Consider the following 26,977-nt stretch of genomic DNA (forward strand, 5'->3'; position numbering starts at 1 on the left):
AATTTTAAAAATACCCTCAACTAAAAATCCTGTGAAATAAACTCTCAACTTTAATTCCGCTAAAACGTGGCGGAGGTTGACATACGTTAACAGTTTATAAGTTGATGATTTATAATGTTGAAAATTTAGTTGAGGTTTTTCTTTATGATATAAAAATAGTTGAGGGGTTTTATCACTAAAAGTAATTAAATGTTTTAAAACATTTATTATCATTTATAAATTATTTTAGATTGATTTATAAATTTAAAACTAATTTATAAATTTTAATACATTAATTTATACATCCTAATTTAATAATTTTCAACACTACTTACAGCTTAATATAACTTCAAATATTAAATTATTTGATGTTTGGCAATAGTGATATAAGAAAATTTGTGTTTTTATAACGTCATTGTTAAATATCAAATAATTTAAATTTGCTAAGTTATATTAAGTCTTAAGTCGTGCTGAGGATAATTCATCCATGAAGTCAATCTTTCTATTTAGAGTATGAAGCATTTTTTTCTAGTTTCATGATTTCCGTCTTCTGACTCATACTTTCCCCTAAATATAATGCATGATTATTTTTATTTTCATTGATTTATGAACCAATACGTTATATTTTTTTTTTCTTGATTAATAAAATAATATATTTGATATTTTATTTTTGATTTATTGTATTACTTTATGTTTCAGTAGTATCACGAATAATGTTAGATTATTTTATCCTAACAAGTAGCAGAAATTGTAAACACTTATAAAATCATTGTGAAACCGTATTAATCATATGTAAAAGTATTAAAATATTTATGAAGCTTTATAAATCGTTATAAAGTAACGTATTAATATTTATAAATTAGTTTTAAAGGTTTATATCAATCTAAAACAATGTATAAATGATAATAAAGATTTCAAAACATTTAATGACTTTTAGTGATAAAACCCCTTAATTATTTTTGAATTGTAAAAAACCCCATCAACTTAAGTTTTCAACAATATAAACCCTCAACTTATAAACAACGTATGTCACATTCCGTCATGGTTTTTTAGACGGAGAGTAACATACGTTAATGGAATTAAAGTCGAGGGTTTCTTTCACATGATGTTTAGTTAAGATTTTTTTTACGATTCATCTTTAGTTGAGGGGTTTAATTACTAAAAATAACAATGATTTTTCTAAAAGAGATTACATCAGATTACTAGGAGTTTTGGAATTAGCCATACACTAGTAGGCAACTCTACCCAATTCTTTTACTCATTCGGTTCAAGAAAAGATAATATATATATTATATCTTGGGGATCTCTAAGTTAGGTGCTATATTATCACACCGAGGACTACTTGAATGCCTCTAAGGCTCTAAGAGTAAGGTTTCCGCCTTTGTAAAAGAACCGTTATAAGATCGGATAAATGGTTGATCGGCTAAGTGTCTCTACTAAGGTTGTTGAAAACGTTTTTATCGAACCATGTGAACAACTTTGCCTCATATTTTAGATATCAAGTTATCGACTACCCAAAACAGTAACCCTGAATCTTATGAGTACGGTGATGAGGTTATGGTGGAGTTCGAGAGGCCAAAGAAACGACTTCAACATATGTCCACAATACAAAACATAGTCTTGTCGATGCATCATTTCATTAGTACGTGTGAGACAGATAAGTTTCTCAGAGAAACTGCATATGTGAGATATCATTTCATTAATACATATGTTAACAAGTTTGCCTCATATGTGAGTTATCAAGTTGTAGACTACCCAAAACATTAACCATAAAGCTGTACGATGAGGTTATGGTGGAGTTCAAGAGGCAACCAAAACTACTTGAACATATATGTCCTCAATACAATACATAGTCTGATCGATGCATCATGTCATTAGTTCGTGTAAGACAGATAAGCTACTTGAAAATAAGTGAATATTTAAATTAGTGTATGTTACCCATTCCGCTCTGACGGAGTCCAAACATTTGAAACTTTAATTTTCATCACTTCTTCCTTCCAACTTTCTTGTGTTCTTCATTTCTGTTTCTTTCTTAGAATTTGATTTTTCATCCCGACTGCTAAGTTATTACTTCCGACAGAGGTAAGACCTGAAAGAAACAGCCTGGTATGAGTAGCCCCGAGTAAAAATCATCGACAAAACAGATCAATGATTTTTTTGGATAAATCAAATATATATTTAAAAAGACGATTTGATTACTCTTTACGGCACATTTTGAGTTTCATTTACACTTATAGACACTTTCCACATGCACTGGTGTCAATTGGTTTTCTGGACAATAATGTCCTTTCATTTGGGAAGTATAGGATATTTTGTTTTTTATTATTTTATGTTACCATTTTTCTTATTTCACTTTATGTTTTCATTTACTTTTATCTCAAATTTTAAAATATATTAAACAAAAATAGTTGTCTTAATAAATTATATATAATTTTTTTTATCTTTAAGACCTATTTTCTGATATATATATATATATATATATATATTATCATGTAAACAAAATTAAATGTGGATGTGGACACCAAAGCGTGTATAATAGAATTATAAATTAGTCGTGGACATGAACATCTTAACACGAAGGTCATTGGTTAATTACCTATAAAAACTTGTTCTTCGTCATAGTCTCCGGAAAGTAGAAACTCACGTAACCACATTTCTATCATTACTCCTACGGTCACCGGCATCGCCGACGCCACCACCACGATCGAGTTCTGGTTCCAACTCGCTAAAGGTTTCATCTTTCGATCTCTGTACACCAATCTGCTGGAGACTTCCCCCGTGACCACATCTGATCCAACGCAATTAGCTCTCGATCTCCGATAAGACATCTCTGATCGAGCTCTAATGGATAAGACATCTATGAATCGAGCTGTTTTATCGGAGATCGAGAGCTAGTTGCATTGGATTGGATGTGGTCACGGGGGAAGTCTCCGGCATACTGTTTACAGCAGTTCGAAAGGTGAGACCTTTAGTAAGTTAAAGCCGAAACTCGATCGTGGTGGTGGCATCGTGGGACTAACGGTGGAAATGTGGTTATGTGGTTTTCTCCTTCGTGGAGACTATGGCGAAGAACAAGCTTTTAAAAGTATCAACCAAAGACTTCCATGTCAAAATATCCACGTTCACAACTAGTCTATAATTCTATTATCCACGCTTTGGTATCCACGTCCACATTTAATTTTATTTACACATTAATATATATATATATATAATATAATATAATATAAATGGGTCTTAAAAGATAAAAAAACTTATATATAGTTTATTGTGACAATTATTTTTGTTTAATATATTTTAGAACTTGAGATAAAAATAAATGAAAACATAAGGCGAAATAAGAAAAATAATAAAATAAAATAAGAAGAAGAGAAATTCTCTTTAGTTTAGGCTCATAAGAGTCTTTTATGCAAAAGAAAGTGTGTCTCAAGTGAAAAGTGTTTTGTAGTGTAATTGGAACGTGAGAAAATGTCTCTAGATGTAAAAAATTCTTAAAAGACAAGATGTGGTTTTCAAAGCGTCAATGCATTTGTGTGGCAGCATTTAAGAATCTAAATAAGCTTCTTAGGATATTTTGTGGGCAGCAAGTCTTGAGGATGGTGATCTACACTTATGTTACAATGTCATCTATATATTTTGTGTATATTTTATAAGAGTTACATTTTTTGAGTTGATTGGACATAAGATTTACTTGACATAATTTAAACTAATTTAATAGTATATATTTATATCTGTCAATAGTTTTAGCAGTGTTTTTGTACCCGACCCACACATGTGGTCAAACTTGTAGATCCTGTGATATGTATATAATTAGGTTCGGTTTTACTTAAACATGCAAAGTAAAAATCTGATAAAATTTGATAAAAACTCAAAAACCAAAACTTACCCGCGATCCGATACTGGTTGACCCGATAAAAACCTATATAATCTGATGATATTTTTTTAAAAAAATATATGTACTTTTACAATTATATAATTTTAATAAACTATTTGATTTCCGATTCTTATATTTTTGATAAAACTTTTACTATATAATTTAAAGCAAATCTGATATAAAACTAAAATTTATAGTTATACTTAAAAATTATTTTATTTTTGTTATTGATAGTCTATTATAAATGTTCTATTTTATTTTATTCTAGATTTAAAGGCTAATTTATAATAATTTTTATTTACTTATTTATTAATTTTTAGCCAAAGTCATAATTTGGTAGAAAATTAGTTAAATAATTGGTTTTTCATGGAAAATATATATTGAATTAAAATCTAAAAATTTACATAAAAAAATTAGGTTTTAGAATTATATAGAGTTTGTAATGGGTGTCTTATACTTTTAAATATTTTAAAATTATATTTCAAAATACTTTAAATTATATGTTTAATATATTTGATTTTTATTTTTTTCCTTTATATAGTATAATGTGGATTAAAATTCTAAAACACAAAAATTGTTATGAATATTCTCTCTATTCACAACACAGTTATCAGCACGAAATCTTAGCCGCCGAGTAAAAACCCTAACTACCTTAATAAAAAAAAAGAGCCCGTATCGAATCAAAAGTAGCATCGTGACTACAAATGATCCTCTATTCTTCATTGATTTCCAATCTCTCTGATTATTAGCGTTGAGCTGAGTATCTCTTTATTGTATTGTTTGATCGACTCGTAGTTATGCAATTATATGCCAATAGTTTCTGACTCTAAATTATTGCTTATTATTTCATTAGTTACAACTGTCTAGACATGCAAGCATATAAATTTGTGCTATATTATTTAATCTACTTGTCATGTGTGTTGCTTTTGATGAACCATTGGTTTGAGTTTGCATATTTAACGATGGGTTGATATAATTATATTGAATCACCTGTTGAAAATATGATGAATATAGTTTATTCAAAATTATATATACTCTTACTTGTTCGTATGCTTGATAATGAATCTTAAAGTGTGGTGAAAGACAATTCATTGATCTGGTTATTGTATTATTTTGCAAACCTGCATGATCTATGATATAGAATATATTAATCGGAAATTGTTTAGTTATTGGATTACTGGTTTGATATCGGCGAGATCGAGCAAAGGACGTCTCCGTTGAAACTCATCTCCAATCATCGAGCCAACAACACTGAGATAAGTAATCTCATGATTTAGTATTTGGTTAATTGCTTTTGGTCCATGCTTTATATTTTCGTTTGATGTATGATTTAGTTAGTATAACTCTTCTATTGATAAAATCTTCTTACATTCTTTTGTACTTTGAGTTATTGATTGATGTCCTAAAATTACTAATCACATGTTTTTATGCCGTATTGGAATAATGTTTGATATGGTATCGAACTAGCTATATATTCTACATATATGAATGCATTCATGGTTGCTGTATGCTTTACTAATTAGTGGGTTCATCTATCTTATTTCGCTATTATTCAATTGCTACTAGATGATACAGTTATGGTATCCACTCGTGTATAAATAAGTTCTTTCACGAGCATGATTTTATATGTTATATTTGTATAATTTCTTACATATGATGTTTACTAGTATGATCGATGGCCATGTTTCCATGAGCAAAATTTTAAAGTTTCAGAGTTATGTATATTTTTATATACGAGGCGAGATTTTTGCAAAGCGGTTTGACCATCATCTTGTTAGATCTCCTCCACTACATCCCCTTCTTATCGAGATAAGTATTATTTTGTCATGCTTTTTGTCATGTTTGATAAGGTAAAATACTTTACATGAAAGTAAGTTAATACATGCAGTATTAGTAAATCAATTGATTGAATTAAAACCTTTTAAATAGCATGAAAATAGGAAACTAGTACATATAATGATTACTATAGGAGTATTATTTACAATGTTTATGAGAATATATATCTCTATAATTTGAAATATTTTATTATTATATTTCATTACCATTATATATATTTGAGAGTTTTAAGCTTAAAATCTTGATCTTAAAAGATCCATAAGTTTTGGAGAACAATCTGAAGAAAGGTATGATCACCTGAATGTGATTATCTAAAGCTCATTATTTATTTTTCATCTAAAGATTACAAGACCTTAAATCTATAAATACATCTCAACTATATTGGATGTCAAGTTTAAAAGTAAAATTTCTCGGAAAATATATAATGATGCAAAGGTGAGCATACATTTTTTTTACAAGTAATGTTGTCCAGCGGACACATGGTTGAAAAAAAGAAGATTAAATTTATATTTGTATCTTGTCTCTTTGAGACTCAGAAAAATAATGAGCTATTGATGCAAGATGATAAACTACGTCTAGTTGATTATGATCATTTTTTTCAAGAGAATCTGACATTTTATATTAAGAAAAAAAATCAACATTGGTCAAGAAAATGGACATAAAAATGATTGTAGACGTGAACGTGGATATAAATAAAGTCAAAATCCAAAGATTTTTTCTTAGAACTCATACTCTCACTTGAAGTTGAGAAAATAAAGATGGTAATAAAGAAAAGATATGATTCATTCATCTAAAGATGAAAGAAAATTATTGTCAGCACAATGTCTTTATGGTATCAAGATTATTGGAAGCTCCAGAGGAGCAGAGATACATGCTTGTTTATGGGAACACAACTTAAAATCATTAATGCGTTATACTTTTCCAAGTCTCAAAGATAAAAAAGATCAAAAATATAACACATGACCTTAAGTTGGGAATGTTGTTGATTATAAAGTGGGATTCAATTCAAGATATATAAACTTAGAGTATCATTATCTCGAGGAGGAGAATTAGATAATCCCACGTCCCTAGTAAGTGGAACATCCAGAAGTATGTTCACTCTGGAAATAGAGTTAAGGAGTCATTTATAAAATAAAACCACGAGATTTATAATCTAATAATGTTGACTACCTTCAATCACAAGTATTACCCAAGGCACTATTGTATTGTACTACTTAATGATTAGAAAATAGAGATAAATATAATAGTAAACCAGAAGTTTACTGAATGTGTAATGTTTGGCAAGCCGATTATGCCATCCCGATTTAGTAATGATGCGAAAGATAATCATATAGATATTCGTTGAAGAACCAAAAGATTCTTACGAATGATTTGCTATATGCTGCTTTCTTACAAGGCAATGCAAGAATACAGTTTTCACCAGTCAAATAGATTTAGATTCTATTTATACAAGGAGCTGTTTGTGGGCTTGATCACCCACTGGTGGACTGATCATCCACCATATGCATCGACAAGAAGGATGTATGTATCCTTGTCATAGATCTGCAACCTGATGTTTGTGAGACTAATTGGTAATACTGGTAAAATCACAAGCATTTGATGATTATTTTATGCATGTATGGATACATGATGAACATCTTGTAGCTAATGTTCATATTTAAGATGCAGCAGCATTGATTCGCATAATGCCAAAGAGTAATTAAGAACTCTCCCCATCAAACTGGTTTTAGGTCAGGAACCAAAGATCCCCATCAAGAAAATTTGCACAAGTTGTTGTTTCTCCACACCGCTAAAGATGGGACCTTAAAAGATGTTATGAATATGTTGGATATGATCTCCATTGATGATAAAATCTAGAAGGTTTTATAAGATTTATTTAAAGACTCAAAGTTAGTCTATCCAACATTAGAGAGAGAAAATAAGCAGCTGGAGAATGAATGAGTTGAATGAATTATCATTGATCCTCGGACTAAAGAGTGTAAATAAAAGTCCAAAATGAATGTATGGAGATAATTATATTACAAAGATTAGCATATGAGTTGCCAGGCTCATATACTGACCTTAAGAAAGTGATTAAGTCAGAAGTACCAGCTGTAAATGTTCCAGTTAAAATGAATATCCCAAAAGGACAATTTCAAACTGCTAATGAGTCTAAAGAACGCCTGAAGAGTGATAGACCAATAGGTTCCAAATATAATAATAGTCGAAAAAAGGAGCAAGAATAAGAATTGCAGAATCGAGGAATGAAATATTAAAGATCTCGAGAAGAGATAGAAAACATGACAATAAGGAATTAAGGTATCTGAGAATAAAGGAAACTCAAATAGCTATGTCATGTCTTGAACAATATGGAACAAATATCAAATCGACGTCGTGAATACTTATGCATGCAATGTAGCAGTTGATGAGAATGAGGATCATAAACCATCTATTGAAAAGTGTACATAATATGATAAATGGTCGAAAAGGAAATGAAAAAATAAATGCAGATCTCTTGGAAAGAGAGAGTATTTGGACAAGTACTCCATACACCAGAAGGTGTAAACCAGTGGCACATAAATGGGTATTTATGTGAAAGAATGAATGGGGTGATGAAAAACAATTGTGAGATGCAAAGGGTTAGTTGCACAAGGGCTTTCACAAAGACCTGAAACTGTTATAAGAAACACATCATCATGTGGTGGAAGCATCAACTTTCAAGTTTCTTTTGTCTGGCAACAAAGAAAAAGAATTGAGAGCCACAGGAATAATGAAATTTATGTGAAAGATTCAAAAGAATATAAACTGTAAAAAGCAGTAAACCCCATAAGGATTTGGACTGCTAGAAGCAGTAAGTGCTAGTTCTCGAGAACATGAAGTACCATGATATTGAAAATTTACTGATCTCTTTCATGATTGAAAGATGTGATTTCGTATGACAAGAGGGATAGTCATACTTGTAACTTTCACAAGAAGCAAAATAATAACTCGTATGTATTAATATGCATAATGTGAAGGTTTAGAAGATTGTCTATAAAAGGAAATTTGGACGAGGAGACCAAATAGACCAAGATATGATCTTTTGTGTAAAAATAATTCTATGGATAAGAAGTCCAATGGTCTAAGATATTATCTGACAATCAAACGAGTTTATTACTAAGGATATGCTTATATCAATTCTTAAAAGGAAGATATATATGATGAGAAAACATCTCCCTAAGATGATGCTTCCAGGGAGAGAAATATGATGGTGTTCGTAGTTGTACTCTTTTTCTTTATCATGGTTTTTTGTTCCATTGGGTTTTCCATGTCAAGGTTTTAACGAGGCAACAAAGAACACGTAAATGATAGATACCTAAAGAGAAATGTTAACACTTAAGTGATGAAGATATATCAATCTTCCAATGTATTTTTGAGACTAAAAGAAGCAGAAGATAATGATCAAAGATCAATCATACTTGAACAAGAATCAAGGTATGGACACATTTCATTCGCTAGACAGAAATGAAGGTCGAAATTTTTTGAATTAAAGGAGACATTCTAGATGGAATTAAAATATGAAATTGGTTTCCGGAGAAAGATCTTTGAGTCTATTTTCATCTCCAATTTGAATCAAGTCATTCTCCGTGATAGAACTCGAGATATGGATGTTTTCGTGGGACATGTACAAGCTCTCTCAGAATACCTAATATCGTATGATATTCAAAATACCGCTCGATTTTTTCATCTTAACAGAGCCAGATTGGTGCCTAAAGTTATATGGATGTTAGCTTCGATTTCCAAGTGGTTTGAAGTTATATCCTACGGTCACAAGGATATTCAAGTTTTAGTGAGGAGAGTAAAATCTGCCAAGAGAAGTAAACCGGTCCAACCCCATGACGAAGTTACTTCATCACATTGGATCGTGTCCTATCAGATATATCAAGTTATGTTCTCATCAGGGGGAGTAGATGCGCGTTGCCCTCTTTTTCCCTTAACCATGGTTTTTTCCACTGGTTTTCCTGGTAAAGTTTTTAACGAGGCAACATCATACGCGCTTTAGGACTTATTTTATATAATGGACATCCAAGGGGTGGTGTTATGAATATTAATGTGGATGTCCATCATAGGCCCATAAGCCCATGTTATAGAAGGTTCTAAACCATAATTTTGTATTCCTATATAAGGTGTCGTCGTCTACGGACTAATAAGAATAATTGATTTCCTCTTTCTCCCTATTCACAACAAAAATAATATTAACTTGGGTTTTATTTTGTTAATTCTAATCTGAATGTTTTCTATAATTTGTTAATAAATGGTCCAACGAAATTGAGATTTATTTTATTATGTGAATCAGAAATAGGGTAAATTAGTTGGAAAAAATAAAGGTAACCAAAAAAAATAAATAGTTAATAAATATGTGCAATAATATTTTGTAAATAGATTTTTAGAATTATTATTTTTAGGGTCTGACTGGTTTTCCCACTACGACCCGCAAAAGCAGCTTTTTCGGTTGGTAGCGGTTGACAGTGTTTCGAAACAATCATACAAACCGCTACAAATCGCTCCAAACTGCTCTGTACCTCTTAAAATCAAAAGCTAGTTCCAGCTAGTATTTGCGGTTGGAAAAATAAATATAAAATTATTGTCAAAAATATTTAAAATTTTAAAATTTAAAATTTAAAATGGAAATATTATAATATATATATATACATATTTTTTATATTAATTAAAATTCACAAACAATATCATAATTTGTTTTATGAGAACTTTAAACTAATTATTTATTAGAATTTTTAAACATTTATATACACACATATATAAAGATATACATATATAAAACGAAATAAAATATTATTTAAAAAGTTTTAATATAAATCTTCAAAACAAATTTTATTAAAATTATAACTTTCAACTAATTTAATTTTTTTTATAAATAAACATAATATTTCTTATTAATCATATTATATCGATAATTATTATATTTTATTACAATAGTATGTTTTTATATTTTTATAATGTTATAATATGTTTATATGGGTAATTTATTATTAAACTGCTGCAATATCTTATAATCAACCAGTCACAAATATCCCGCAAACGCAACAATTTTCAAACCTTGTATCAGTCATACAAAACGCTTAATAGCACTTGAAAACTGTAATAATCCGCAACCGCAACCGCTGCGTTTAAACCGATCGGGCCCTTAATAGTATAGATTGTAATACAATATTTTTTGGGAAATTTTGGAAAATAACTTTAGATGAGATTATATTTTGAAAACTACACCATGTCTAATTTTTTTTTGAAAACTAAACCTATTTATAAGTGAAATGACTAAAGTATCCAATTTTAATGTTTATACTTATCTGATATCTTAACTAATAAATTTAATTTTAAACATAAAACAGTACGTTTAAAATTTTATCAACAATTAATTTCTTATTTTTTTCCTTTTTAGAAAATACTCGTATATCTAATATATTACAACAGTATAAAGTAGATAATCTTCATTCACCATTTCTTAAACAAACGTTACAGCATATATCATCACAATTTAACCATATCCCTTTCCATAGGATCCTTTAATTAACAAAAACAATTAGTTAATGATGCATACAACTTATTTACTAAATAGCTAAATGATCTTTTCTTTTGCCCAGAAGAGTGTTTTTGTTTTGTTATACTCACATACGATATACACATATGAAACGACCCAGATAAAAAACAAAAGTCTGAGAATCAAATAGTGCATGGGTGTATTTCTTCTCTCTTTATCACAATTTATTATTTACTATAAACTTCAGCTTGGATTAGGACAAGACAAATTTTTAGAAGAAATGATCTTTTGCGAACTTAAAGCACAGGGAGCGCATAGGAATCCTTATCGTAATTTTTGACCGGTCTTATAACGTGAAATTGTGTACTTTAATGATGTAAAAATGGATGAACAGACAGAGAAAAGAGATTCAATTCATTTATCATCCTCTGTCATAAAAATACTAAGTGGCAGTAACTTCAACAATGGAAATACCAGCAAAGGTCACGAATAAGAGTTGAAAACAATAAAACTATTAATATAATAACTTTATTTCTATTAGTTTAATTATAATACTATTTTCAAATTTTGAATTAATGAATAAATTTATAAACTAGAACTTAAATTAGGGTAAAAAAGTCTTATCATATACAAGAAAGTGTACTTTTCAAAAATAGAAAGGAAATGTATTTTTCAAAATTTAAAACATAATTAGAGTATTTTTTAAATTATCCCATATTTTTTTGTTATTTATCACTTACTATTATAGATTTCATAAACAGTGTTCATATCAATGAACAAAACTTTGTGTGGATCTGCGAATGTTACTCTGTTTTCTGTCTTTATGGACCAAACTATGAGCAGATTTGTGCCTAGAGTAGACCAGAGACAAATACAAAATGTCTTAATTCATATAAAACAAAAGCGTTGACAATAATAAATATATCATCGACTGATAAGAAGAGGAGAGAAATATTAAACTAGAAAATAAAATATTAGTTCTAAACTTCTAATATCCCTATTATATAAAAGAGGCTAAATTTGAGCTTCCTAAGCCATGCCACAAGGCAAAAATATTCAGAACCAACCAAAATGCCATGTCAACCCGGACTGGGCTTGAAATTTAAAAAAATTCTGTCACCTTCGCGGCCCGTTAGACCCATCTCGCAGCCCAATCCCAAACCTCTCTTCATATTGTATTCGTCGCAGCCCATTACCCATCTCGCAGCCCAATCCACAGCTCTTGATACGGTGTGGGTTATATCGCTGTCCTCTCTGAAATCTCAAAATCACTAACCCTAATCGCCGTCTCGATCTCTTTGTCGATTCTCTTCCTCCCCCAAACTCATCCCAATCTCTTTGTCGATTCTCTTCCTCTCCCCCAACTCATCCCGCATAACGTCCCCGATGAGAGTGCTGGTACTTCAATGTGCTCTCATAAATCCTCCATTGAAGATCCCTACGGCCCCTCAACATCGCCCCTCCGGCTCGATGATATCTAGATCCCTATTTATACCCTTATCCTTCTTACCTCAGACCTCTTACATGAGATCGTCAAATCCATACCTTTATCATGGCAAAAAAGACTGTGATCCTTACCGGCGAAGCTTCTTCTCCTCTCCTCTTCCGACATGTTACACCAGGATCAGGAGATTTCACCTTGCAGTTCAGGCTTATTCATTTCTGGGATGCTCGCAAGAATGTGAAAGGAAGACCAGCCATCATTCTTGGGATCGAGCTGCTTATGATCGATGCGGAGGTTTGTGTTCATGTCTCATTGTGCATGTGTTGTTAACTTATGAAATACACTAACGGATAATTAGATTAGCGTCTCTTGAAAAAAATAACTAGATTGGTTGGTTTGAAATTATATTAGCGTATTTCTGATTGGTCTTCCTGTCTCATTATTCATGTATCTATTATATTAGTGTGTCTTGATCATACCTATTTAAACTGTACTTGATTTATTGGGTTGAGATGAAATTAGATGAGCATATCTTGAAAAAAAAACCTGATTGATTGGTTTGAAATTATATTAGCGTATCTATTTAAACTGTTATATCATTGCCGTTTTGTTGTTTTGCTAATCACCACATCCATCTCGAGAAAAAAACTTGATTAATTGGTTTGAAATTAGATTAATATCATTGCAGGTTTGTTGTTTTGCTAATCACCGCATATCTGTTAAGCTTTTGCATTGTTTACTTGAGAGTGCTTTGATAGCTTTTATATTGTTTACTTGAGAGTGCTGTGATAGAGTAATACCAGAACTAGAAATTGTTTTGTTTGCCCTGAACGTTAGAATTTGTAAACACTCTACTTTTAGATATTCAACTTAATCGATATTGTCTCCCTGTTCTGTAGGGTACTGTGGCTCAGGGGTTCATCGGTCAGAACCGTCGCAACCAATATGAAAAAGAGCTCCGGCGTGGGAGGATATACACACTGACAAACTTTTATGCTTCCAACAGCAAGGTGATGTACCATGTTGCTGATCAGAGGCCGGTGATTTGCATCTCACATGCCTCAGAGCTGTCGAAGTTTGATGACAACATTGAAGGCATTTTAAAAGAGCGCTTCAGAATCCATTCCTCTTCACGGTAAGGTTTAGGTAATTTCTTATCATGTTTGACTGTGTCCGCGCTGATTATTCGTGTGGCTGTGTGTTGTAGATGTTGTTGGCCACCTTAAGCTGGTTGAAGGCCAGACTCTCCATCAGCGTCCGGTGTTGTGCACCAAGGATGACTCGACTTCTCGGAAAGTTATGGTTCATCTGCTGCTTAAAGAGTAAGCTGTTATAGTTTTCTATTATATGATACTTATTTAAGCATCTACTTTTTTAAACATCTACTCTATGATCCTTATTTAACCATTTACTCTTTTTTAACCCGCAGTGGTACAGTGATTAACGTCTATCTATGGGACGAGGCTGCTGAAAATTTCCGCATGAAGTTTGACGCATGTGCAGTGACTCCAACGGTTCTATTGGTCACAACGGTCAATCCTAAAAGATTCGGAGGTAATCTCTCTCTGACTCCATATAAGACCTCCTAATCACTCGCATTTAGTTACATAAACCTACCATTAACTGCTTCTGTTATTGGCAGGGAAATTGTGCCTATGTTCAATGTCCTCATCAAGAGTGTTTTTGGACGAAGAGGTTGATCCCACCAAGGAATACTTGACCTGGTTAGTATTTTAGATTTCTAAATTTAAAGTTTTCTATATTTAACAACCTTGATGTTCGCCTGATTTTAAATTTTTTAAAAGGTTGAGCACGAACCCTTCTGCAACTTCTTCGGTCAACCCTGTTGAGGTGGTTAAATATGAGACGCTCACAATAAGTGAGATTGCTGCCTTCATCAAGCGTCAGCCTGCTAAGGTAATCCCATTTGGTTATTACAATGAAACACTTTTCTGAGTTTAGTTGCTGACAAACTTTGGCATGTGATTTCAGATTGCCTACTTTGACTGCATTGCCACCATTGATGATGTCAAGCTTGGCAACAATGCTTTGTCCAAAATGCGGCAATGAAAATGCTACTGCAGGAGCCAAGTAAGATTCTCCATTCAAACATGTTTTCATTCTACAATGTGTATACTAATTACTTGCCTTTGACACAGCTACCGCGTAGAAATGTTTGTCTATGATAATGAGGAGCAGTGCACTTTCATCATTCTCGGAAATGCTGGTAAAGATCTCACTGGCAGAAAAGCAACAGAGTTGATCGACATGTTGAGGTACGTGTTATTCTGTTGAAAATTGATAATCATGATAAGACTTGACACGTATTTTATTGAATTTTCAAAGCTACCAATTTGATAAATGATTCTGTTATAATAGGAAAATGGTGGAGATGGGGCTGAGCTTGAGATTCCACTGCCACAATGTTTTATCGACACAATAGGACAGACAAAGAAATTCAGGATCAAGGTGGCTCACTACAACTTCACATCTACCCGCCTATCCTTGACAGCTACCAAAATTGTCTCATCAGCAGTTTTGCCACCAAAGAATCCTCCACTCAAGACGCCACCAGGAAATGAAGTGGAAATGTCCGAGTTAGCTGAGAGCAGTGGTGGTGGTACTTCAGCCAGTGACGACAAGAAGAAAGCAAAGCGTGCCAAGCTTAGTGGCTAGATCACATGCAGTATAGTCACTCCATCAGTGGCTGGTACAGACTGCCCAATCATAATGCTTCTCCGGTAACAGTCTTCTTATCTCTCTTTAATCAGTTTGCTTTCTTCTTCTTGCAAAGACAGTTTATTATTTGAAAAATCTTATGGTTTTGTTTTCTTATTAAAGTTGTTTGGTTTTCATTCTTATCTTGGTTATGAAACTAAGATAATTTATGCCTACTTGTTCATTGTCACTACTATACTCATGCATATATGAAGGACATCAAACGGGCCATGCGTTTAGTTTATGTAATTATCCAAGTGATTAATTTGTCCTATTGGTTGGAGTCAGTGATGGAGAAAAACAAAATTTCACAATTCATGTTTGTTATGTATATGAATCTGATCATTGTATATGTAGTGGAACATGAAAAAAAAAATGGCAAATGGACTACGTACTTAAGAATTCACATTGTTATAAATCCAATGCATGCATGGATTTGTTAAGTCCAGCTGTTAATGGCAAAAGATATTCATGCCAAAAATTGAAGAAAATATATTCAACCATTAATACAAATAACAAGAGATATGGAAACAAAACAATACGTATTCCAAAAGAGATTCGGTCTCTGACTCGAAGCTCAACACGGCATATTCATTACCGCACTGCAGTCTCCACCGATTCTCCTTCTACCTTCCCAGAGAGGTCTTCGACGCCTGAATAGAAAACCGGCTGACGTCTCATCACGTAAGCAATAGTATACCATCAAACGGCTTTGCCAATTAGCTTCATTAGGTTTTTGTGGTGGATCTGACCAGGGTCAAACCAACCTCCAAACACCACATGCTTGCATCAATATCATCCCTTTATTTATCACAGTTTGGTTCATCATATCTTACTTATTTCTCTTTTGTGTGTTTGTTTAAGGAACTGCTGTCCCTCAACACTATGGTGAAACAAACCTCCGAAGATCCTCTGCATCTAAGAGGTATTTTGAATTTACAAGTTATTTTTTTTATCAAAGATTAATTATTTACATCTTATTTAAATAAAGTTAATTTCCATTGTGGTGAGCTATCAATTTCCGTAAGAGAAAAAAGTATATGACTGTGCCTTTTAAATTGACGCAGGAAGCGGTAATGTAAATTTTATAAATTTAGACTTACTTTCTATTGTAAAACTAAAAATTTAAACTGATTTTTTTAATGAAAATTCTCATATATTACAACAAGGAAAGTGACAATGACAAATTAATTTTCAAAAATCCCAAAAAAACCTTAAAACCCTATACAACCGGAATTTTAACTCTGCCTTATTATCAATCTTGAATCAAAAACAATTTTATTATTCAAATATTAATTTAATACTTTAATCCAAAACTTTAATAAAACAAATATACAAGTTGTAAATGCACTCCATTGTTTCATCATTACAGGAGTTTGCACCTGTCTAAAATGCAATTTGTTTTTTTTACTTTTACAAAAATTGTTGTTCTTTCTTTGAAAATTCTTAAAACCGGAAAAGACTTCGTTTTGGATTTTATGATTCTTTGAAAATTCTTTAAAAATATGTTTAAAAAAAGAAGGCTTTGTTTTGTTAGAACCAAAGGTAGGTCAATTTCCAGCCCCCAAACTGTTAAAAAACGAAAATCAATTTTATCTCCTTTTGTTTTTATTTAGCCGAGCCTTCTGAGATGATTGAAATTTATATTTATGCCAAAGTTTAAGATAAAACGGAAATATGATTTTTATCTGTATATTGCCAAAACCTATATTTCATTTTAATATATTTTTCATTAGTCACATCTTATTAACCTATATTTCGTTTTAATATATTTTTCATTAGTCACATCTTATTGAATTTTATTTGTTTATAATATGTTTTAAAACGTACCAAAATAAAGGAAAATATTTTAATAAATAAGGAAATTATTAACTTACTTAACAATTAAAAACAAAAAAATGAAACTGATATATTTTAATCAAAATTCACATAACAAGGAAATTGACAAAGACAAATTATTTTCGGTAATTTAAGCTAGTTACCCGGTTTAAACTCTATGATTGACAAATATTAATTATTTGTAAACAAGGAAATGGAAGAGGGTACTTTCTTTGTTCCAATTTAATATAACTGTAACATATTTTGATGACAGTTTCTTCAGGCTTAACTAAAACTGAATTAAAATTTAATTGCAGCGTAAACTTCTGATAGATAAATTAAATAACCAATTTTTGGAAATCTGTTTTCCAGAAAAGGAATCCAAAGATTTGAAGAAGATTTGTTATTGTTTACTTATTAATATTTGTACCTTGAATAAAATAAAATAAAGATATGATGCTAATATTATAAATCCATTTCATATAAAAGTTGCTATATTTGAAATCACATGTCCCATTGCAACAGCTACATAAAATAAATAGAACAATGCTATATATATTTTGATGTAAATTTAGTTTAATTACTTAATTTAATAAATAAATTTTGTTATGTACTTTTATCTTATAATATTGTTTGTGTGGATAAATATATTTTCGTCCAAAATTGTGTAAAATTGTATTTCTTAAAAAAACTAGAAAATATTAGCAATTCAATTTGGCATTTCATTAGAGGTGTAATTTTGGATATATAATATCTCTACTATTTGGTTATTATTTGAATATATTAGATAACATTTACTTTTTCAATTCAACTAAGATATTTTTATTATACATATTAAAATTTTGATTACTTTTGTTATTTTCATATCGTTTGATTTTTGCCTTAGATTTGTATATATTTAGTAAGATTATGTATAATTTAATATATGTTTTAAGAGAATCAAACAGTAAAACTAAACTAAAGTGTTAATACCAGAAGATAGTTTCTTTTGTAAAGTTCTAAAAAATGTATGCCCTTAATTAAAATTGCATGTTTTACAGTGACATCTCACATGCAACACATTCTTCAAAGAATCCACCAACTTCAGGAAGGGATTTCAGTGCGCCATATCACGGTATGTATAAGAAGTGTTTGGGACATCCGAAAACACCAAACAGATAATACTCAAATTTACATCGGCTTCATGTGCTATGACCACCACGTAAGCCTTTATTAAAACTTTAACATATACATATATATGTATTTGGTTTAAACTACTCACTATTTACTTAATTGGTTCGGCACAACAAATTTTGTTCACATTCAGGGACAACTATTAGAAGGTTGACTCACCGGAAACATTCAGCCAAATGACCCAAAAAATTTAACCGAGGGAGATATATATGAATTTTCAGGATTTTCTGTCATACATAATTCACGACATCGAAAACTCACTCAGCTGCCGTATTACATTCAGATCGACCAAAACACAATTACATCGAAAGTTACAGACATCGGTCCAATATTTCCAGTTCACAATTTCTCTCCTCAGAATTACAAAAATCTATTGCGCTTAGCCACTACCCCTACCTACTTACCAGATAAGTAAGTCAGCTCAATATCAATTAAACAAACATGGATTTTTGTTCTAACTCAAAATCAATGTGTAGATGTCGTCGGGCAGATACTCATAATACAAAAAAGAAATCCATACCACCCAAAAGTCAATATTGATGCCACGATTGGTCTACGGCTGAACAGGTAAGTCTAACACAATAGGTAAACACGAAATCATAATTCTCCTCATACATACACCTCTATCTCAGGTCGACAATGGTTAAACTCATACTGTACGACAAGCAAGCAGCAGATTTTATCATCCTATAAAACAAGAAGAATAGAAAATTTAAAGTTGTCATCATCACAAGCATAATTCCTAAACTTTTCCAAAGTAAATAATTTTTTTAAACACATCAAAAAATAATACAGATCTAAATTTTTTTTTCCAACAGAACAATAATATCCAATATTTTCCGGGCAAACTACTACTCAGTTCATCACCAGCAACAAATTTCTACTTCAACAAATCAATTGATTACATAAAATATTTCAAAGGGCGATTAAGAGATCATGCAAAAGCATGCAGCAAAGAGTGACTTTAATTCATGCATCATTAGGATTATTATTCTCTTTCCCACACAATTTGATACCTAGGTTTATTTATATTTTTAACTATTTTATCATTGTTTTTTTTTTAATTTCTACTTCTCTACAAAAACTAAAACTAAACTTCTGTCTTTCAAACTTTTCTAATCAATTTAAATATATAGAGAATAAATTAAAAAACATAATCCGCGCGTACCGCGAACAACGGATCTAGTATAACATAACACGTGTTGCCATACGTTGCGCAGTTGCCCTCCGTAATATTTTTTAATTAGTGTAAATTTGTATTGAATTTTGAAAATGCCCTTGTTAAAAATTTAATTTTGAAATGTCGTAATAATGTTTTTTAGTTTTGTCCCGGATAACTATTGTTGCAGATCGGCCATTGTCTTTTTTTTTTGGTAAAAAAACTCTTTTACCTGTTCAAATCCGCCATTGTTTTTTTTTTTTTTTTTTTTTTTGGTAACTCTGGTATCTGGGCATTCCCAACTATCCCCGTAGGGGGTCCAGCGCTCCAACAGAAGGGATGTTAAATCCGCTGTGGCCGGGGCTCGAAGTCGTGATGGCGGACACCTCAGCCGAGGTTCCTTTACCACCAGACCACGAGGCCCGGTTCAGATCTGCCATTGTTGCATGCGCAATGCTAACCAAGCTTTCAAAGATGGTCTGAGAAATTTTAACTTTGAACAAAAATTTCCTAAAAACTAAAATACTTGTCAATTTTCAATAATGTTTGGATAACACTCATCAGCTTCTTCTCTTTTTAACCTCCTTTTCTTTCTTGTTTGCTCAAATGATTGTTCTTTTTTTATTCGGTGACATCTTTATATTATTGTAAAAAGTGATGTTACAACAATTAATTTCATTTGCGTACAAATAAATAACAACTACTTGCATTTTATAACAAAACTTGAATATAAAATATTTGGAAAAGGTAAAAGAACAAGAATAAAAAGGGGTTAGTTGTCTCATTGCTCCAAATTGGTTCATTATTTCACTAACCGTGTAGAGAATATATATCTAAAATATGTAATCTATACTATTAAAAAGAGAAGTCATGACTTGTTTCATGTATGATATTTTAAATGGACCATCCCTAGAAAGTTGCTTACATTATTTTTTTGTATTTTCATAACAATATCCTAACGAGATATTTAATTATCATTTTATTTCATCAAAATATTATTAATAATGGATCATTCCTTAAAATTTTATCAAATTTTACATGAATTAATTATAATATTTATATTTTTAATTGAATAACAATAAATATTTTTTAAGAAAGTTCTGAAAATCTTTTTAAAATATTTTCGGAATAAATTTAAATTCTATATCCAAAAGTAATTAATTTTAATTTTAGTTATAATAAACTATAATTAGAAATTAAAATTTATTTTATTTTTTATTTATATATGAAATGTAAAATTATATAAAGTATTATAATTATATATTCACTGATAATAACAATCTAAACTGATTAATTTTCAAAAATAAAATTTACAAAGACTTTGTTAGAAATATTCATTTCTATTTCAAATTAAAAGAAGATATTTTATCCAACTTAATGTATTTCTCAAATATGATATTTACTACAAACATATTTTGAAGTACAATGTATTATAGGTTTTTTTTAAAAGAAATTCTTTACAGTATCTCATAAAATATATTTTCTACTGTATAGATCCAATTTAATTTGCTTTCATATAAATTTAAAATAAAAAAGTATGTAAAGTAATATTGTTACATAATAAAGTTTCCAAAATAATTTTTGTTACAAAAATATAAAATTTATAATAATAATATATAAGCCACGTAAACATAGCTATTATAAAATTACATAATATATAACACTAAATTACGTTAAGTTATTGATAAATTTTGTTATATAAACTAAAACATTTTAGTATATAAATAAAAAAAACTTGCACGGTTGCGCGGATCAAGATCTAGTCTTTTATTAAAAGAAAATAAGAAAGGGAGCAGGAATACTTTGATGGCTACGATTTGATGGCTCAATAGAAAAAAAATGCGTACGTACAATATAATTTTTATGAAATAATATTTGAGATATTTTAGAAAATTAATTTTAAACTTAAATTTTGTTACAGTTAATTTTTAATAAAATAATATTTTATTAAATTCATACATCTTATAAAATCATAATATAAATTAATATTATTAATTTATAGAGATTTTAGGTTCTATGAACCAAACTAATCAATATACTTTTAAATTCTAATAGTTATTTAAGCAAATATACTTTATAAAATGGGCCCTTAATTAATTCTTCAAAAAGTACGCCGTTGGCCTTTTTCGTCAACTACAGACGGCCCTGGTTACAGTCATGTGGAAACCTTTGTTTAATTGAAAAAGGCTTAGTGCGGAACCCTTTGTTCGTCTCTATCTTCTTAATTACGCAGCTTCTTGTGTACTGTGTACAGTATGAAGTTTGAAACACTGTCATCATCACGACTGTTGGTTGCATCTTATTAACCTCAGAATCAGTCAAACATACTCTTTCTTGGACAATAAGATAATAACAAGGTCAGAAACAGTTCTTCGGGTAACAAATTGTTGGACCGTGTTCGATCACAAGTTTATGAAAGATCCACTGCACACGTACCGCATCTAGTTGGAAGAAGTGTGATTCACGAAATACCATGCCACGTAACATTAGACCATGATTATCGCGGGTTCTTAAGTTTTATATTTTTATTTTTTTTTCTAAAAAAAAAAAAAACCAATCGCATGGGCCCGCAAACAGTGTCAAAACCTTCCAATTACTGATCCTTATTTGGTGATTTTGGAAGTGATTTTGGAAGTGATTTTTAAATTTTTATGGGATCTACACCGTCAGTGGAACCCACATTTTGTCAAAAAAATATTCCTAAGAACTTTGGGATGTTCATGTTCTTAGTCATGGGAACAAAACTAACGGGTTTACCAACTCTATTGATAGCATGGATGCACCGGAGAGTTTTGTCAGAGTAATGAGGATTATTACAACACAAAGGACGTAGAATTGTATGGATCACCAGACGAAAGAAGTATATACTGATCTGGACATCATGTAGTTCTATAGAAACCCTTCTTTGAACATTTGACGAGAGGACGATAAATTTTAAAGACAAATTTCAATCTTTAGTTTTCGCTCTTAAGCAGCTACCGTATAATCAAATTCATTGGATACCCTTTTAGTCAATAAAGCTTGACTTTATGATACTTTTGCTCTCCATCCAGTCTCGTGTTTATACTGACTAAAACGTCATAGAAGAAACGAGAAAGTCACCTCCTCTTGTCTTATCGCATATTTCATCGTTATTTATTTCGGATTGTATTATCTCCTAGAACCTACTCTCTGAAGTCAGTACATTGAAGCTCATTCCTAGGGCTGGGCAAATAAACTGAACCCGAAAATCCGAACCGAACCCGATCCGATAAAAATGAATCTGAACCGATCCGAACCCGACATAAATACCGAATGGATCTTGTTTTATGGTATTTCGGATTATGGATATTATCCGAACCGAACCCGAAATTAAATGGATATCCGATAGAACCCGAAACATTCAAAATGCCAAAAAAGAACTTGTACCAAACATGATCTTAATTCCTGATATGTAGCTAAAATACACTAAGATATTATTAAACATCTACAATAACTATCTACTACTTGAAGGTTGATGGTTGAAAGTGGCGGTTGAGGCATGAAATTTTTAGATTTTGGTTTTATTTTCATTGAATAATTTTTTATTTCATGAGAACTTAATTTTTCGTTTTATGATTTCATTTATTTGTTTTCTTTCTATAGATAACAACGTATACCTTTCGTTTGACTTTGAATGATCATGTTTGATGTTTTTTTCTTATTTCTGAATCGATTTTACTTATGTTTTGGTTACAAAATAGGTACAAATCAAGTACTTTAAACCCGAAGAACCGATTTTACTTATGTTTTGGTTACAAAATATGTATAAATCAAGTACTTTAAAATCGAAGAACCGGTTGGAACCCAAAACCCGAAAGTACACCGGGTTGTACCGGTTCTTTGAAGATTTACTAACCCCGATCCGAACCCGATAAAACCCGAACCGGTCCCGAACCGAATTTTTATATAATCCGAATGGGGCTGATTTTTGATAAACCCGAAAAACCGAGACCCGATTGGATAAAACCGAAATCCGATTGGGACCCCGAATGCCCAGGCCTACTCATTCCACATAAACATCTGTAAATTACTTTCAAACACAAATTAATCACATTATTAATATAAGGAAACTTCATAAATCATATTAATTATCATAAAGCTATTTAAATCTTAAAAGTTCAGAAACCAGAATCTGGCTTTTAAAATGAGTATTAAAACTTTTTTAGGGGAAATAGCAAACTCTAAAAATCGTCTACTTTTTTTTGACAAAATTAGTTAAAGTTCTAGTGATATGTCAAACTATACAAATTTGGGTACAGAATAACCTTTTTAATTGTTGACAAAAATCTATTGTAATTTTGTGACTTAGGAAAGCTAATTGAAATAATGTCATATCAGTCAACTTTAAGAAATATGATCTTAATTTTTGTTGAAAAGGATAATTGTTTTTCATGCCATCATGACATCATTCATGCATTTATAAGTAGTTGTTTCCAACCTTTAGCACTTTAAAATAATTGAATTGAAATGTGAGAATATGTTAGATATGTTAATGATGCCTTGATGATTAGATGTACCATAGCAAACGAAAAAATAATTGCATCTAAAAGGTAAAAATAAATAAACAAAACAAAAGGACATGTAAAATCTAAAATGGAACAAACATAGACTTATTTTTAAGACACCAACATAAACTTATGGAAAGTACCTTTAACGGAAACGACAGGAGAAATATAAAATTATTACATGGTAGTATTTGCATGAATAAAACTAAATATCTCTTGGATGGAACTTGCAATGTCTTCTGCAGTAAACCTCGTCTCACTTGTAATCTGCACGTGTTTATACTTACCTGATGTTAGCTTTTTGCGGTTACTATATACTTTATAACAATACCGATTCGTAATACATACGTATCTTCTTTGTAACGATCCTTTATGATTTTCTCTTTTCTGTGTAGAGGGAAACCAAACCTGTAGCTAGGTGTTGCTGTAAAGTTTTTCCTTTTAAACTTTGTACTACCTTAATTTTTATTTAATAAAATTTGGAATTATACCATAAATTTAAATAAAGCATGCTTATAATGACAAAGCTATATGTAATACATATTATCTAATTGTAATTGTGTTATGTATATATGGCTCTTGCCTATTTAGTAAACCCATGCTAATCACTAGACTATTACTTTTTATCTCATAGCTTACTAGAATATGCATATTTATATTAAATCTATCCAAACATATGGGTAAAAAAACTTTATATGTACGATGTACTATATATAAACTCCTATAATTATAATGTAAGAAAGTAAAACTTGCCTTGACATTGAAGGAATAGAGGACAGTTTGTTCCATGGTAGTGATGTTAGTGTGAAGGATAGAGAGATGAAGATCCTCCAAAGCAGCGATAGTCTTAATGAGTTGTCCTGGTCTTCTTCTTGAAAGTATCTTGATCATAGCGTCAAACCCTAGCAGCTTCACCTCCACATCAGCCAAGCACGACTTGTTCTCCGCTGTTTCTTCCCGGATCCCTCCTCCTCCACCCTCTAGTTCAGTTACATTTCCGGTACTAATTAGCGGGTTAGCAACCGAAGTTATTGGTGAAGAAGAAGTCATTGTCGTGGTCATGTCCCCAATTTGCCTATTACCGGTTTCTCCGAGGATTCTCCGACGCTTTTGTGACTCCAGGCATTGTAGGAGTTGCTCCAGCTCTCTCACAAACTCTATTGCTCCACCTATGATCGACGCTTGATCTCCCTATTAAATACATGCATAGTAAAAAAGAATGTTTTCAGACAGTCCTAATTATATATATACACATGAATATAGTCACATAAAAGAATTATATGCGTAATCATACCCTTTGAACGTAGGATCCAGGCATAAGAGACCTAAGGACACGAAGATGCTCGTTCATTTGCTTCCGACGGTTCCTCTCGACCGCTATGTGAGTCATTCTTTGGCTTTCTACTTCTTCGCTGGTCTTGCTTGTTCTTGCTCTCTTCTTCTTGCTCTTCACCTCCTTTGTCGTATCATTCTTGTTTTCTCTATCTCCTTCTTCTTCTCCTCCAATAAAACGGAGTTGCACCGAATTGTTATCGTTTTCCTCGTCTTGATTCCCCTTTTCTTCAAGAAACACGTTGCCTATGTTTTCTTCACAGTCACCTCCTTCTTGAGACATGAGATTATGGGTTTGGTTATGGTTATGGTCCTTTATCTTATCATTCAAGACTGGAAACTTCAAGAAATAAACAGGGTCCATCCCGGTTTCTTGATCGTCTTGGTTTCTGGTCTGGTTTAACGCCAGTTTCGGACCAAAGTCTGCAAACTGCATCACTTCTGCGAAGCTCATTTTATCAAAAGTAGGTGTCGTTGCGCCAAAGCCTGAAGGAGACAGTTGATGCTGCTGCGGCATCGATTGCTTTTGTTGTTGAAGGTTTCTGTTGAACATATAGTCTATCATACCGGAGTTGTTATCGTCGTTACCGCCTGAGGATTCACCTAAGAAGTTCGGTGCCTGCAAGAAACCGTATAATTATTATTTATATATACACACATATATAGTCGAAGAAATAAATTATTAAGATATGGAGAGAAAACGTACGTACCGAGTAATCTTTATCCATTTGATCACAGAGCTTCTTGGCCTGATAACAACAATCCATGAGCGTCACAGTCAGTTGTAAACATATATGTGAATCAAAATCCCGCGTAGTTATGCATATATATACATGTATGTCTCCATAGCTGTTTTTGGAATTGGAGACATACAAAAAAACCTAGGCAAAATACATATTCCACCACATGCATATATGTCTTATCCACAGTATTTTATCAAGCTGAGTTATGAAAAATAAATAAGCGAATGATGAAATATAAGAGGGCTTACCTTGTATGATTTACTAGGGTTTACGAGAGATGTATAAAAGACATGCAAAAGTAGCAGAAGATGGACAAGAAATATGTATATTGAGCCGTCACGGTTGAGCAACCCCTACCAAGCTCTCATATATATATATATACACACGCATATATATATACATAATACAAAGAGAGAGGACCAACATATGCGTACATATGGTATATATAGCAAGAGGTATTAAGAAATCCTAACTGTACGTATATCCTCATTACTTTGTTTGTATAAGAGTAACTTAGGAATCATTAATGCATATTTAATAGAGGGTGGATCTTCACACAAATCATTTGACAATAATTAAGTCCACTTAATTAGATACATAAAAGTCTGTACTATCGTTGTCCGTTATCTTCAAAGATGCGATGTACCGAAGAATGTACATGTATTAGTCCTAAGTAATATTATAGCATGAGGTAAATCATCGTTCTTAAAAAAAAACATATTACATTACATTATATATTTTCCCCCTAACAAACCTATTTTTTGAAAAAAACTAACAGAATTCTGGATCTTGGCTTTTTTTTTGTTATGTATAAAGAAATTAAAATTGACCACTATTAAAAAGCTCTGGTATGGTTACAG

General features: G+C 31.4%; 1 protein-coding gene and 1 long non-coding RNA gene across 2 annotated transcripts; one reads left to right on the forward strand and one right to left on the reverse strand.

The window, feature by feature from the left end:
• Nucleotides 1–14,535: 14,535 nt before the first annotated feature.
• On the forward strand, nucleotides 14,536–20,590 carry LOC125583941. The gene is made up of 4 exons (XR_007320950.1): nucleotides 14,536–14,565; nucleotides 14,641–14,739; nucleotides 14,808–14,924; nucleotides 15,028–20,590. It is a non-coding gene; the product is annotated as an uncharacterized LOC125583941 (long non-coding RNA).
• Nucleotides 20,591–24,056: 3,466 nt separating this feature from the next.
• LOC106416142 (transcription factor FAMA) lies at nucleotides 24,057–26,606 on the reverse strand. The gene is made up of 5 exons (XM_013856976.3): nucleotides 26,366–26,606; nucleotides 26,085–26,123; nucleotides 25,337–25,993; nucleotides 24,796–25,233; nucleotides 24,057–24,309 (listed from the first exon to the last, which is right to left on the reverse strand). The coding sequence occupies exons 2-5, from the start codon at nucleotides 26,100–26,102 to the stop codon at nucleotides 24,220–24,222; spliced, it is 1,203 nt and encodes a 400-aa protein (XP_013712430.1). The 5' UTR covers nucleotides 26,103–26,123; nucleotides 26,366–26,606; the 3' UTR covers nucleotides 24,057–24,219.
• Between the last annotated feature and the right edge of the window lie 371 nt (nucleotides 26,607–26,977).

Source organism: Brassica napus, chromosome C3 (assembly GCF_020379485.1).
Source record: "Brassica napus cultivar Da-Ae chromosome C3, Da-Ae, whole genome shotgun sequence".
Lineage (NCBI taxonomy): Eukaryota > Viridiplantae > Streptophyta > Magnoliopsida > Brassicales > Brassicaceae > Brassica > Brassica napus.